This window comes from Xyrauchen texanus, chromosome 4 (genome assembly GCF_025860055.1).
Source record: "Xyrauchen texanus isolate HMW12.3.18 chromosome 4, RBS_HiC_50CHRs, whole genome shotgun sequence".
NCBI lineage: Eukaryota > Metazoa > Chordata > Actinopteri > Cypriniformes > Catostomidae > Xyrauchen > Xyrauchen texanus.
Window position 1 is genome coordinate 30081934 of NC_068279.1, and position 12562 is coordinate 30094495.

The 12562-nt window shown below is 39.7% G+C and overlaps 1 protein-coding gene across 1 annotated transcript in view; it reads right to left on the minus strand.

The window, feature by feature from the left end:
* Positions 1-2413: 2413 nt before the first annotated feature.
* Positions 2414-12562, minus strand: part of pdzd2 (PDZ domain containing 2) — a 98907-nt gene continuing 88758 nt past the window's right edge. The window contains exons 19-24 of the mRNA XM_052125962.1: positions 9694-12508; positions 9116-9233; positions 8597-8698; positions 6592-6865; positions 5979-6113; positions 2414-5760 (exon numbers count right to left, since the gene is read on the minus strand). Of these exons, the coding sequence (XP_051981922.1) occupies positions 5594-5760; positions 5979-6113; positions 6592-6865; positions 8597-8698; positions 9116-9233; positions 9694-12508 (3611 nt within the window). The 3' untranslated portion in view covers positions 2414-5593. The remainder of the gene's footprint in view (positions 5761-5978; positions 6114-6591; positions 6866-8596; positions 8699-9115; positions 9234-9693; positions 12509-12562) is intronic.

Consider the following 12562-nt stretch of genomic DNA (forward strand, 5'->3'; position numbering starts at 1 on the left):
ATAGAAAAAATACATTATGTATTAAATGATTGCATTTTGAAAAAAATATATATATATATATATAAATAATAGAATTTAAACAATGACAAAAGTTTAAGGCTGCACTGAAGTTGCCTTTAATTTATTGATAACCAAAGCAACTTCAGAGTCCTTTGATATTAGGGACTGAGGTGGGTCAGAGCAGGCATATTTTAGTATAACTTTTCTTTGGAATTGAGTCTTAATACAGAATATTAAGGCAACACAGAGCCTGCTCATAACACTCTTAATTCTGCTGTCATGACACCCTCAGTTTTGAGAAGGCTATCATTGAAACCATGTGGTTCAATATCATATTGTATTGATATTGCTTTGGATCACACAGCAGGCTCAAGTTATTTGCACAGTTACATCAATTCTGTCTACGGTTAAAGTCCTACATATTGATGCAGGCTGTCTACTGACAAAGAGAAACCCTCTACAACTGTTCTACTGAATGCCTGTACAGTCTCAACAGCTGCAGTCATGTTGTGATGACAGAATCACAGACAGATATTCACACAGAACATAGACATATTGTGAGAAGATCGATCTCTGCCAGCAACTAATGAACCCTTGGCAGGTAGTGCAAGGTGGTGGCAGTTCCCAGGAGACTGTGGCCACCATCTGGACTGAAACAAGATGCAAATCCCCCCCTTCACAGTCTACCTTTCTTGTGCTGTTGTGCCAATGGTCTTGCATTAATATCACTAAGTACTGTAGATATCAAGCAAATTCAAAATTGCTAATATAGTAAATCTTAAAATCAATTTTGTTTTTGTGCCATAAATGTATCTAGCATTTTCTTTTATGTTAGAGAAATGCTTGCTTAGGGGACTGATAAAAAAGCTGAGCAGAGCGGTGGCTTGTGAATGGAGAGCGAGATCAGTAGATGCACAAGGAGGGTGTTGCCACCGTGACCCCGTGACCACCCTGCCCCATGTTCCACTAGTCAAGATGGACCCACAAGACGAAGGTCTTACTGGAGCTCTATGAGCAGACATTGGGGGACTGCAGATGGCTGAGCACCCAGTGGGCGGTCCGGTGGAGTGACCTGCATTATCTTGTGGTGACTGTGACGATTACATTGTGGGGACAAATTCAATGTTGAGGCTGCGGTTACAGCGAGTCTGGGAAGTCAATTATGAGGTTAAATGATCGGATAGGGGCCGAGCACGTCAAATTTACCACCTCAACCTCTTAAAACCATGGAGGGAGGTGGTCCCAGTGGCTTTGGTGACAGTGGTACCAGAGAAGGAGGAGCTCAGGCTGGAGGTGAACTTAAAAGCCAATCGAGGTACCCCAGTCACATGCAGAGACCAACTCTCACCATCGCAAATCACGAACGTGGCCCAGTTGCAAAGAGAATTCTCGGACGTGTTCTCGCCCCATCCAGTTCATACAAACCTCATAAAACACCACATCGAAACAACCCCAGGGGTAGTGGTACGCAGTCGTCCCTACCGATTGCCCAAGCACAAAAAAAGTGGTTTGGAAAGAATTAAAGGCCATGCTCGATATGGAGGTAATAGAAGAATCCCACAGTTACTGGGCCAGCATGGTGGTGCTGGTTCCGAAGTGAGACGGCTCATTCCAGATCTGTGTGTATTATAGAAAGGTCAATATGGTATCTGGAGTTCCACTTGGGCCACGGGCAGGTGCATCCCAAAATTGATAAGACCACAGCGGTTGCGGCCTTATAGAAAGTTTGTGCCTAAATGTCACCAGCCCGCTGACCGATCTCACTAAAAAAGGGAGCCCCAGACCTGGTCCAGTTGTCGGAGCCGTGCCAACAGGCTTTTATCCAGGTAAAAGCTGTGCTTTGTGGTGGGCCATTGCTACATGCTTGTGATTTTTCTCTCCCTTTTGTTATACAGAACAACGTGTAGGACGGGGGGGTTGGGAGCCGTGTTGTCCCACTTATTATAAAATTTAAATGTTATTAAATTATCAAATTTATTATAAATAGTTTGAGTTGGATTCGCCGTCTCCCACTTTCTCCTTGCAACCCCATTACGAACATTGTTAAAGTAATTTTGAACACAATATGCCCAAAAAGGTGTTTTTCCCATAAATATTCCTATCGTTTGCCAAACACCTTCTTACATGTCATTGGTAGGTCCTGGAGCTCCACCTTCCATGAGGACTTGGGGCTCCAGATCAGCAAACCTGAACACATCGATGTGCAGAGCTACTAGTGAGGGTTAGGTGCAAATGTACCTACATCTGTAGGGTCGCTCGCCAGACATTTTCCAAGAAAATTTTGTGTGACTTTTTTTTTTTTGTCTACTAAATATTCAAATACTCTCAAGTACCCATTCACTCATGTGCCATCTGCAGCAAAAGCCATTCACACGTCTGTCTCAAGTAAGATATACCTCTATCATCATTGCTTTTTATTTGTTCTGCACATTAATACTTTTATACACTCATCATTGCACTGGAATCGGTGTCATAATAAATTACAGTAACAGTGTAACCAGTGCATATTATGGATGTGTGTAGCATGTTAGCGCATTAGTACCATTAATTCATAATGTAAACAAGACAAATTAATCTTTTTCTTCTGCATATGTATTACTTTAAATCATCGAGTGGTTAAAACAGTTTATTTTACTGACCTCAAGTAAATTCTACTCACAATGAGTTATAAAGTCATTGATAACACATTTTTAAGGTTTTAAATGTAGTGTCCTCTGATTTATATGTACATCTAAATGCCTCTTACATCTGTGTCGGGTGTCTGATTGTTCAGAAACAGTATATATCTCGACTGTTTAGAACTTCTATTTACCCATGAATGAAGAACAAAGAACAACTTCTATGGAAGTATATCGAGGCCTTTAACTGTCAAGTCTTAAAGGAGCAGCAGCACCAAAACTGAGTGTTTCTGACAGAGGGTAAGAATGAGGGTGGAAAATTCATGTTTTACAAATATATTATATTTTTTGTGTAAAAACATTTAAGAGTATAAGTGAATATCGAGGAACATGTTAAAATAATAAAAAAGGCATGAATGGCAAAATGTCATGACCCCTTAGTTAAGCTAGTGAATCAATGTGGTAATATGCTAATAACATTGAACCTCATTGGTTTTTGTGTCATGACATTGGGTTGTCACCATATTGAATTTATGGACATTATTAATGATTTGATAACAAACAATGTCTTGATGCACAAGTCACATAGGCTACATTTATTACCCTTTTAGGAACTTTTTTAAGCTTTAAAGTGAGACACTATTGCCTGCTATTGTATTGAAATTAGCGATCACAACTATCTTTAAATATCTCTAGTGTTCTAAAGAAGAAAGTCAAAAGAGTTTGGAATGACAGGAGGGTGAGTAAATAATGACCAAGTTTTTGTTTTCGAAATGACTATGGAAATGTTGAAGTTGAACAGCAATAACAACACAGTTAACAAGGTAGCTGTAATTGTGGATGAGGAAAACAGGTTAATTAATATAAGACCTGTAGCCCTGTCAAATCCAATAGGCAAAATCTTTTTAAATGAATGAGCATTTCAATTACTGTACAAAATATTCACAAGGGCAGAACAAAAGGTCTAATAGACAATAGAAATAATCATGATCATTTCATGTACATCACACTTTTGCTTAAAGGTATAGTTCACCCAAAATGAAAGTTCTCTCATGATTTTCTCACCCTCCTGGCATCCCAAATGTATATGACTTACTATCTTTTGCAGAACACAAATAAAGATTTTTAGAAGAATATATCAGCTCTGTAGGCCCATACAATGCAAGTGAATGGGTGCCAATTTTGAAGCTCCAAAATCCACATATAGAGAGCATAAAAGTAATCCATATGACTCCAGTGGTTAAATCCATGTGTTCAGACATGATATGATAGGTGAGGGTGAGAAACTGATCAATACTGAAGTAATCTTTTGTCATATAATCTCCTCCCAGCCCAGTAGGAGGCAATATGCATGAAGACTGTGAATTACCAAAAACAGAAGAAAGAGAAAGTGAAGGAAAAAGGACTTAAATATTAATCTGTTTCTCACACACACCTATCGTAATGCTTTAGAAGATATGGATTTAACCACCAGGGTCATCTGGAGTACTTTTATGTTGCCCTTATGTGAATTTTGGAGCTTCAAAATGTTGGCACCCATTCACTTGCATTGTATGGACCTACAGAGAAGTGGTGTTCTTCTAAAAATCTCCATTTGAGTTCAGCAGATTAATAAAAGTTCATACAATTTTGGGATGGCATGAGGGTGGGTAAATGTGAGATTTTTCATAACTGGGTGAACTAACCCTTTAATGCTTAGCTAAAATAAATTACACTAATATCAGTGGGATCTGCAATATTTACATAAGACAATTCAAGTACAATAAAGAAACAGCACTGAAAAGGAAAAATCAGGGAAAACGACTTTCTTAAATATTTTAGATGTGAATATACATGACAAATATTCACAGCTGAAAAAATATCAAACATACCTGAAGGACCTTGTTAAAATGTCAATACTTTAAAAGTCAATATTATTTCAGTCTAATTAAACAACATGTTTCCACACCAAGAATTTCCACAAAAATAATATTTGCTCTGGTCTCCCATGCACTGCTATAGAAGTTTACCCAACTAGAGTTGCAAGTGTTCTGGAAAGGGTACATTTTTCAATAAACAGGCACTGTAGTCCTGCCCAAATCTCACCTTTGGTTGAGCCAGAAGCTGACAAACAAACAGATTAATGTTTTGAAAGTCACCCTAGACAATACTCATTATATAACTGTATATTTCAAATGTTAATAATCAGATTGAATTCTAGTATTTTAAGCTGTAGTAAGTGTGGCAATGTCAAAACATGAATGGGAGACCAGAGCTACTATTATTTTTGTGGACATTTTTGCTGTGGAAACGCATCACTGCAGACTGTGAAAAGGTTCCATAGCAATAAGGAGTGTTTGGGGAACCTTTTCTGAAACTATCATGATTTTGCAGGTACGAGGAACAATGAAAATTCAGGTACATTTAAAAGAAAATAGAAGAAAGATCAACTCTACAATTCCATTTAAAGTTATAAACCTGTTCAAACAAAACTTCACTTTGATATCTACTTTATGTTGATCAAAATAACAAATCCATCAGATTAGGCAGAGTGATTCTAAAGTGGTTTGATTTATCACCATAATTATAGCTGTAGAACCATTGCAGATACTATATATACAGTACAATTTCATAATATTAAAATTAAGTTAAATTATACAAGGGATGCAGTTATAAACATATCACTCATAATTCTTACAAGTATGTTTTAAATGTCTTCAAAAAGTAATAAATGACAGAGTTCAAAGTTTGTGTGATACAAAGTTCAAAGTCAGGACACAATAAAAAAATATCATAACCCCACATACTGTATGTGAGACCACCGCAACATTGCAGAAGCCTTGTTTGAATAAAAATCAATGTGCAACAAATTCTTTATCACAGAGATCCTGTTATAAACACGTATAAAAACAATGCAAAGTCAGAATATGTACAATAAGACACCACAGTTTGGCACCTTCATCACATCTGTTTAATATGTGCAGGTAGATCAGACGTCATACAGAAGTCCTGGGTTTTTTGATGACTAACTGGACGGGGCCCTCAGAGACTGTTTTAATGATGTTCCAGGCATCATAGTGCATAAGGCCTTGCAAAGACCTGCCGTTGATGGCTAGAAGTTCATCTCCAACATCAATAACCCTGGACAGCTCAGCAGCTCCTCCTGAGTGGTGACAGAAAGAGCTCACAATCCACACTTTTGCATTTCCTACAATAAACTAACCCAAAAGGACTGAAAGCACTTTTGTGTGTCCCTACTAAGACAAGGGAATGTTTTTCCTCTTATTAGGCACTGTGATGAACTGAGCACTTTCTGTTTTCTACTTAGATTAAACCATGTGTCTCCCCCTTGTGGACATATTTAAAAAGTGCAGAACTCACCTCGGAAAATACGTTTGATGTAGAGTGATCGATCTAAATGTGCAGATGCTTTGCCTCCATCTAGACTGAAACCTAGACCAGCTGTAGTCTTCTGTAATTCCACACTCAAAGCCCCATCCGGTCCCACCTCCACACCTACAACACACCAACAGCCAATTAGCGACAGAAAAGGTATTTTTCTGGAAACTATTAAATGATATAACCACAATAAAAAGCAAACATGTCAATCAATGACTAGTATCATTTTATAATTAAACAGCTCTGTGGAATACTAGATTCTGATTGTTTGTTCATGGCATTCGGCAGACAAATATTGTTGAACAATGACCGATAAACTGCATATTATTAGCACTCCCATACTGTGCTAATTTTATGTTTACCTTAGAACTTCACATACTCTTTCATCAATAATTAGTAACTCAATATTTCATGATACTTTTATAACTTATTTGGGAAGTATAACCAAGTAACAAGAATAATTACGTACAGTCAGCCAGTCATTAAATAAAATAAACCCCTTAAAATGATACAAGAAGTTTATTGAACATTATCCCTCACCTCTACCTTTATATTCAGGGCTTAAGTGTCATTAACAATAATCCCTGCCACTTACTTGTTTTATTCTCCCTGAAGCTGCCTTTAAGGACAGGTGAAGGGCAATGTCTAGCCTGAAGGGGAAGTTCTGGTCTTGGTGATGTCGGCTCAATATCCTTGCCCTTCTGGATCACCACTAATGCCTGTCTTGGCAGCCTGGTCTGATGAAGGCAGGACAGCGCCTCTCCATGTGTGATCCCACTCAAGCTGTTCCCATTTATTGACAAAACCCTATCTCCTCTGTGAATGGTACCTTCAACTCCTGCCACCCCACGAGTAAACACCCGATGAACCTGTTAAAAGAATATATTTAGTATGTGTGGCAGGGCAAAGGGTGGGGCCGGGTCATGATTATACACACCCGGTCCCTTATCAGGCTAATCAAGCCTCCGAGAGGGATAAAGGCAGACTGCGGAGGATTGTGCGGGAGAGAGAGATAGTTTACAGACATGTCCGTCCTATGTGTGTTTGTTGTCTTTTGTTTCAGTTTATTATTAAACTATTATTTATGTTGAAAAGCTGATTCTCTCCTCCTCCTTTCCATTGACTGCTTTACACTGGTGCCGAAATCCGGCAAGGAGGAGTGGCCGAGGAACAAGCTACGGCGTATCGGAGAACTGGCGAGTAAGTGTTTTTTTTATCTCTCTCTCCTCTCTCTCTCTCACTGCCGCTCCGCGTTGGCCTTTTCCCTCTCATTTAAATTATACAGTGTTTTTTGGGGGGGTACTGCACTGTTACAGGAAGTAACCCCCCTATTTAATTATTTCTGTTTCCCTCCCCTTGTCCCCTCCCTCGTCCAGGTAGACTGGGATGACCTGCCGGCAGACGGGGCAAAAAGGCACGCCCCTTCCCAGGGAAAGGGGGGAGGGGTGTACGTCATGCCGGGGGCTCCCCTGCCTGAGAGAACAAGGGAGGAATGTGGCAGGGCGGAGGGTGGGGCCGGGTTATCAGGCTAATCAAGCCTCCGAGAGGGATAAAGGCCGACTGCGGAGGATTGTGCGGGAGAGAGAGATAGTTTTACGGACATGTACGTCATGTGTTTGTGTTTGAAATTAAATTATTATTTATATTGAAAAGCCGGTTCTCACCTCCTCCTTTCCATTGACTTCTATACAGTATGCTACACACTTTTTGAGAAATTATAATTACATTTAGTATTGGAACCAGCTGGTTGCTTTGGCAGTAGGCGGAATTTAATCAAAAGCGGAAATCCCATTGGTTAGCGCTCACATCAACAAGTTAAAAAGATTAAAACGTTTTACATTTTGGTAACTTTTAATTACTTTTTACTTTTGGACCATTTTATTGTTAGTCTTTTTCACCGAATCACTGAATTTCACATATGCAACAACCAGCCAAAAAACTGAAGGGGGACAGACATTCAGGATTTCTTTCTTTAGGGTCATGTGTGACAACAATAATCTTATTTCATATAATATACATTAAACAATGATATTGTTCTTTGACTTTTTCATGTTTTTTGTTTGGCCTTTGAATAGAATTGAGATTAGTGGTAACGTTTGTGGCATATCTGTTTTTTGAAAAAGAAAGAAATATCTGTGACCAAGTCTGCAGTGTAGAGAGGTGACACCAGCATCTGAAATTGTTCAGGTAAGATAACAGTTATTATATCAGGTAACAGTTATTAAATTATATGATAATTATTTTGATTAATATGAACATTTTCATTCAAACATGGTTTCTACATTTTACTTCTAATTATTAAAGTTCTATCATTAAAAGACATGCAGCTGTTTCTTAAAAATTCAGTTGATATGCTTGCTTTCAAATTATATAATATATTTTCAGATTGTTTTTAATGCCCCTTGATAATAATCCTAGTTGCTAGGTTGTTCCAGTGGAAGCAGGTTATTTCACTACCACAAGGGGGTGACAATATGTTGTTCCATTATACTGTAATTATAAATGCTAATGAAAACAAATAGCTCAAAATATCGTTGAAAAAGCCATTTCATGTACCAAAACAGTCAGTTTCTGTTTTTGCTTAAAAAAGAACAGCTTACCGTAACAGATTTCTGCTCCAGGTCTACCCCTCCAGCGATGCTGAATCCCAGACCAGATCCCTGTTCTTTAGTTAAGATGACAAAGTAAATGTCCTCTTTAACCTAGATACAAAGTATTCATGAAAAATTACATTTTGTTAATATTATGAAGGATTAAAATAAGTACAGCTTTCTTGATTTTACCTGGCTGAAAAGAAATACATGTATATGAAACTATAAATAGGGCCTCCCTGGTTTTGTTATGAGCATTTCTTCTGTACTTTTAACGCTGATAAAAATAACACAAAAAGTGACAGGTAAGTAAACATGGAAAGCTTTTTAAATTTGACTAAACCAGAACAAAAGAATTTCCATAATTGCCTGTGCTATATCTCAAAGCATATCTTCCCCATCTCTTAAAAGATACTTCAGACTGTCAGATGGTCTTTTAACATAGAATATACGCTTTTTTAAAAATACATACAAAATAATTTGAGATGTCCTTTGAGGGATGTATGTAGGAGAGATCTTAAAAAGTACCTCTGAAAGAGATTCTGTCTCCTGTATGAGAGCCATCACATCCACTTTAGTTGTGAGGGAACACAGAACATCTTTTACCTTATTTTGGTCCAAGGGAGAAGATTCAAGATCTTTCAAACTGTCATAAGAAAGACACAACACATATCAGCTGAAAGCCTGCTTTTTTCCTAGCCAAAGATATGTGATAAAATTGTATCAATCATTGAATATATTGGTCCTGGTTTTCAGTAAGAGCATTTATACAGAATCCAGTTACAGTGCCATAAACTATATTACTAAAATACGCACTATGTTACGTGGGCAAAATTAAAAACCATATAGCTCTATCAGCATTACACCAAATCTTAGCATTGCACATTTATAATACTACATTTACATTTCTCCATTTGGCAGACGCTTTTTTCCAAAGTGACTTACAGTGCACTTATTACATGGAAAACCCCCCTGGAGCAACCTGGAGTTAAGTGCCTTGCTCAAGGACACAATGGTGGTGGCTGTGGGGATCGAACCGACAACCTTCTGCTTAACAGTTTAGTGCTTTAGCCCACTACTCCACCACCCTACTAGCCTTCACTCACCTTATAGACCAGCATGAGTGTCCTGTGGCCTGGCCTTCATGTTCCTCCACATTGCTGGTGGTACCAGGTGCCCCAGTGTTAACACTGCTCACCCTGGTAACCACATTGCACTGCAGGTTGTGTGATGCTGGGTCTGTGGACATGCGAGGATGGATTTTCAGTTCGGTCTTAAAGATCACATTGCCAGGGTTACTGGAAAAATCCTCGGTGCACAGCTTGTCCAATTCAGGCATGCTTAGCGCCCTAATCTCTCTCAGTTTTGAGCGTGAAAGGCCTCCATTTGCACGCGCATTTCGGGATTGCAGCACTGGTGGTCTGTGAATAGTGGACTGGTTCTGAGAGGCTTCATTATTTGCTTTCTCCTTCATAACTGGCTCTGCTGTTCCATTTGAAGGAGCTGCTTCAGTGTTGGTGATAACTGCATTGGAGGAAGAATTCTTCAGTTGATGCAATGGAGATGGAGCTGAACTCATATTGTCCACACAAGAGCTGAGACTTCTCCTCAAACGACTGTCACTGGACTGACTGCTAACAGAGCCGGTGAACTCAGACAGCCTCCGATTGAGAGGTGGCTTGGACTTTATAGCATAAGAAGGAATGTCTAAACACCTAACCACAGAGCCATCGAAGCTGGCCAGGTTCTCAAAGGACTGGATTCGTTGACGAACTGAGAAAGGGTTTGGGTCAGAACACCCACTGGGATCGATAGAGTAGCATCTGTGGTCAGGTGCTCTTAGGTACAGTTTGGATTTGCTTGATTTGAGACTAGAAACAGCATCCTTATTATTTGAGCTCCCTTGGGGGCTTTCTTCCTGGCCATTGCAGTACACTTTCTCAACAGTTTCATTTGTACTAAGAGTACCATTATGTTGCAGAGGACTAGATAAAGAGTTGATTGATTCTAATGAGATTGTGTGTGCTCCTACAGACGGTTCCAAATTAGATTCCTCCAACTCGACTTGATTGTCTGACACTGAGACCAAATTTAAATCGCTTGTATTCACAACTTCCTTGCATGTCAGGATAGGTGTGGACGTTGAAGAAGATGGGATTGAAGAGGATGAAAGTCGTACCTTGATGAAAGTTCTTTGTGTGGTGGCCATAGTGATCTCAGACTTAGAGACTTGCTCCTTTAGATCCGAGACCTGTTCCTCTCTGGCAGATTTGAGTTCTTCTTTGACGATGTTGGTGAGATTTGTCTTCAATGCACTGGACACAATTGATTGAATTTGGTCAGTCTTGCAAGAAGAAACCCTAGTCTTATCAGACATTCTGCTTGATTTTGGGCTACCAGTCAGTGTAGTTCTTCTATCATGGAGTTTAGGACACTGACTTGGGGAGCTGAGAGCTTTTTTCAGTACCGGACTTTCTGCCCTGGGCGATCTGGAGACAAACTGTTCTTGCTCATTGCATTTACTCTTAATACTCAATCCCTTGAGTTTCGAAGTAGTGCTTGGTAATTTATTGTTAAGTTTAAGTCCACCACTCAGCAGGGGTGAGACAGGGCTGTCATTGGGGGATTTAGTGCCCAAAGACCTGATACAGTAAGTGGTGGATTTACTCTGGTTTTGAGAAAGTGATGATTTAGAGTCAAGTGTGGGATAAACTTTCTCTTTCTCCATGTCTCTTGGAGAGAGCGTATTAGAGGCCTGTACACTAGATTTTCCATTGGCATAATTTGATGCCATTGGCTCTGACATATTTGACTTCAGTGGCACTTCCGCAGTGTTGTGTGTTTCTGTAGACAGAGTTGCAACTGAGCGCAACTTAGCAGTCCTCTCTTGACTCCTAATGGTGACAGGGTGGTTGCTCTGAATAACAGGGGGACAACTGACACCTGCCAATGACTGGCAGGTTTTGACAGGTTCTGAAACAGTTTCACATATTTCATCAGCATTGAAGTTTGAGGACATTGTGCTTGGCGAAGTTCTCTCACACATAGCCTCTTGTGTGGGACTGTGTCTGGTGTCTCCATTTAAAAGGGTATCACCTAAAAACTGAGGGCAAAGTGGGCCCTGTAACACAGAGAGTGAAACGGAATGATTGTTCTCTTGTAAATCCTTGTCTGGAATGGATAGTAATGGAGGGTTGTGGAGATCAGTGCTAGCAAGTGTCTGGTCAAAAGTTTGACTATAAGTAATGCTGTCTCTCTGTGGAAGAGAGCTACCCTCTGATTGGCTGAATGCAGGCTGACTGACTGCAGTGTTGAAGCAGTGTTCAACCTCCTCCTCATCTGAGTCAGTGTCCTGAGGTTCCTCACAGTCACGTTGAGACTTCTCTACTTTGATAGCGCTGTCAGTGGCAGAATCACTCTCAGAGTCACTATCCTCAACCAGACGGTACATACTTGGTTTCTCCAGAGGCACAATGTCCTCTTCCAGATGACTAAAGTTCCTAGAGTAACTATTTAAAAATGTCTTTCCTATAGGAAAATGGCAAGTGCTATTACTCACATCTAGTACAGAGTAATCCAGAGGATTTGGTTGTGATGGTGATGTGGTTGAACTCCCTTTGTCTTCCGTTTTACTGCACTCTCCTGTATTGGCAATTGTGTCTGTGAAACCTGAGACATTTTGGTCCATATCTTTGTCTTCAGCTGAGTTCAGTTCAGTTATTACATCATCAATATTAGTGACAATGTTGCTGTGAATTGCTACCGCTTGTTTTGCATTGGTTTCAGATAAAGGGCTCTCCTGAGCCACAACTGGAGTTTTGTTCATATTGCTGCTTTCCTCTGGAGGAGGCCTTGGTGCCTCCGATTTAGGTGAGCCCTCACAGCCAGAGGACATTATCAAGCTGGAAAGTTGATTTACAGCTGCAAATGTGGACAAAAATACACGGTTATGCATTAAAAAATTGTCTTGGAATG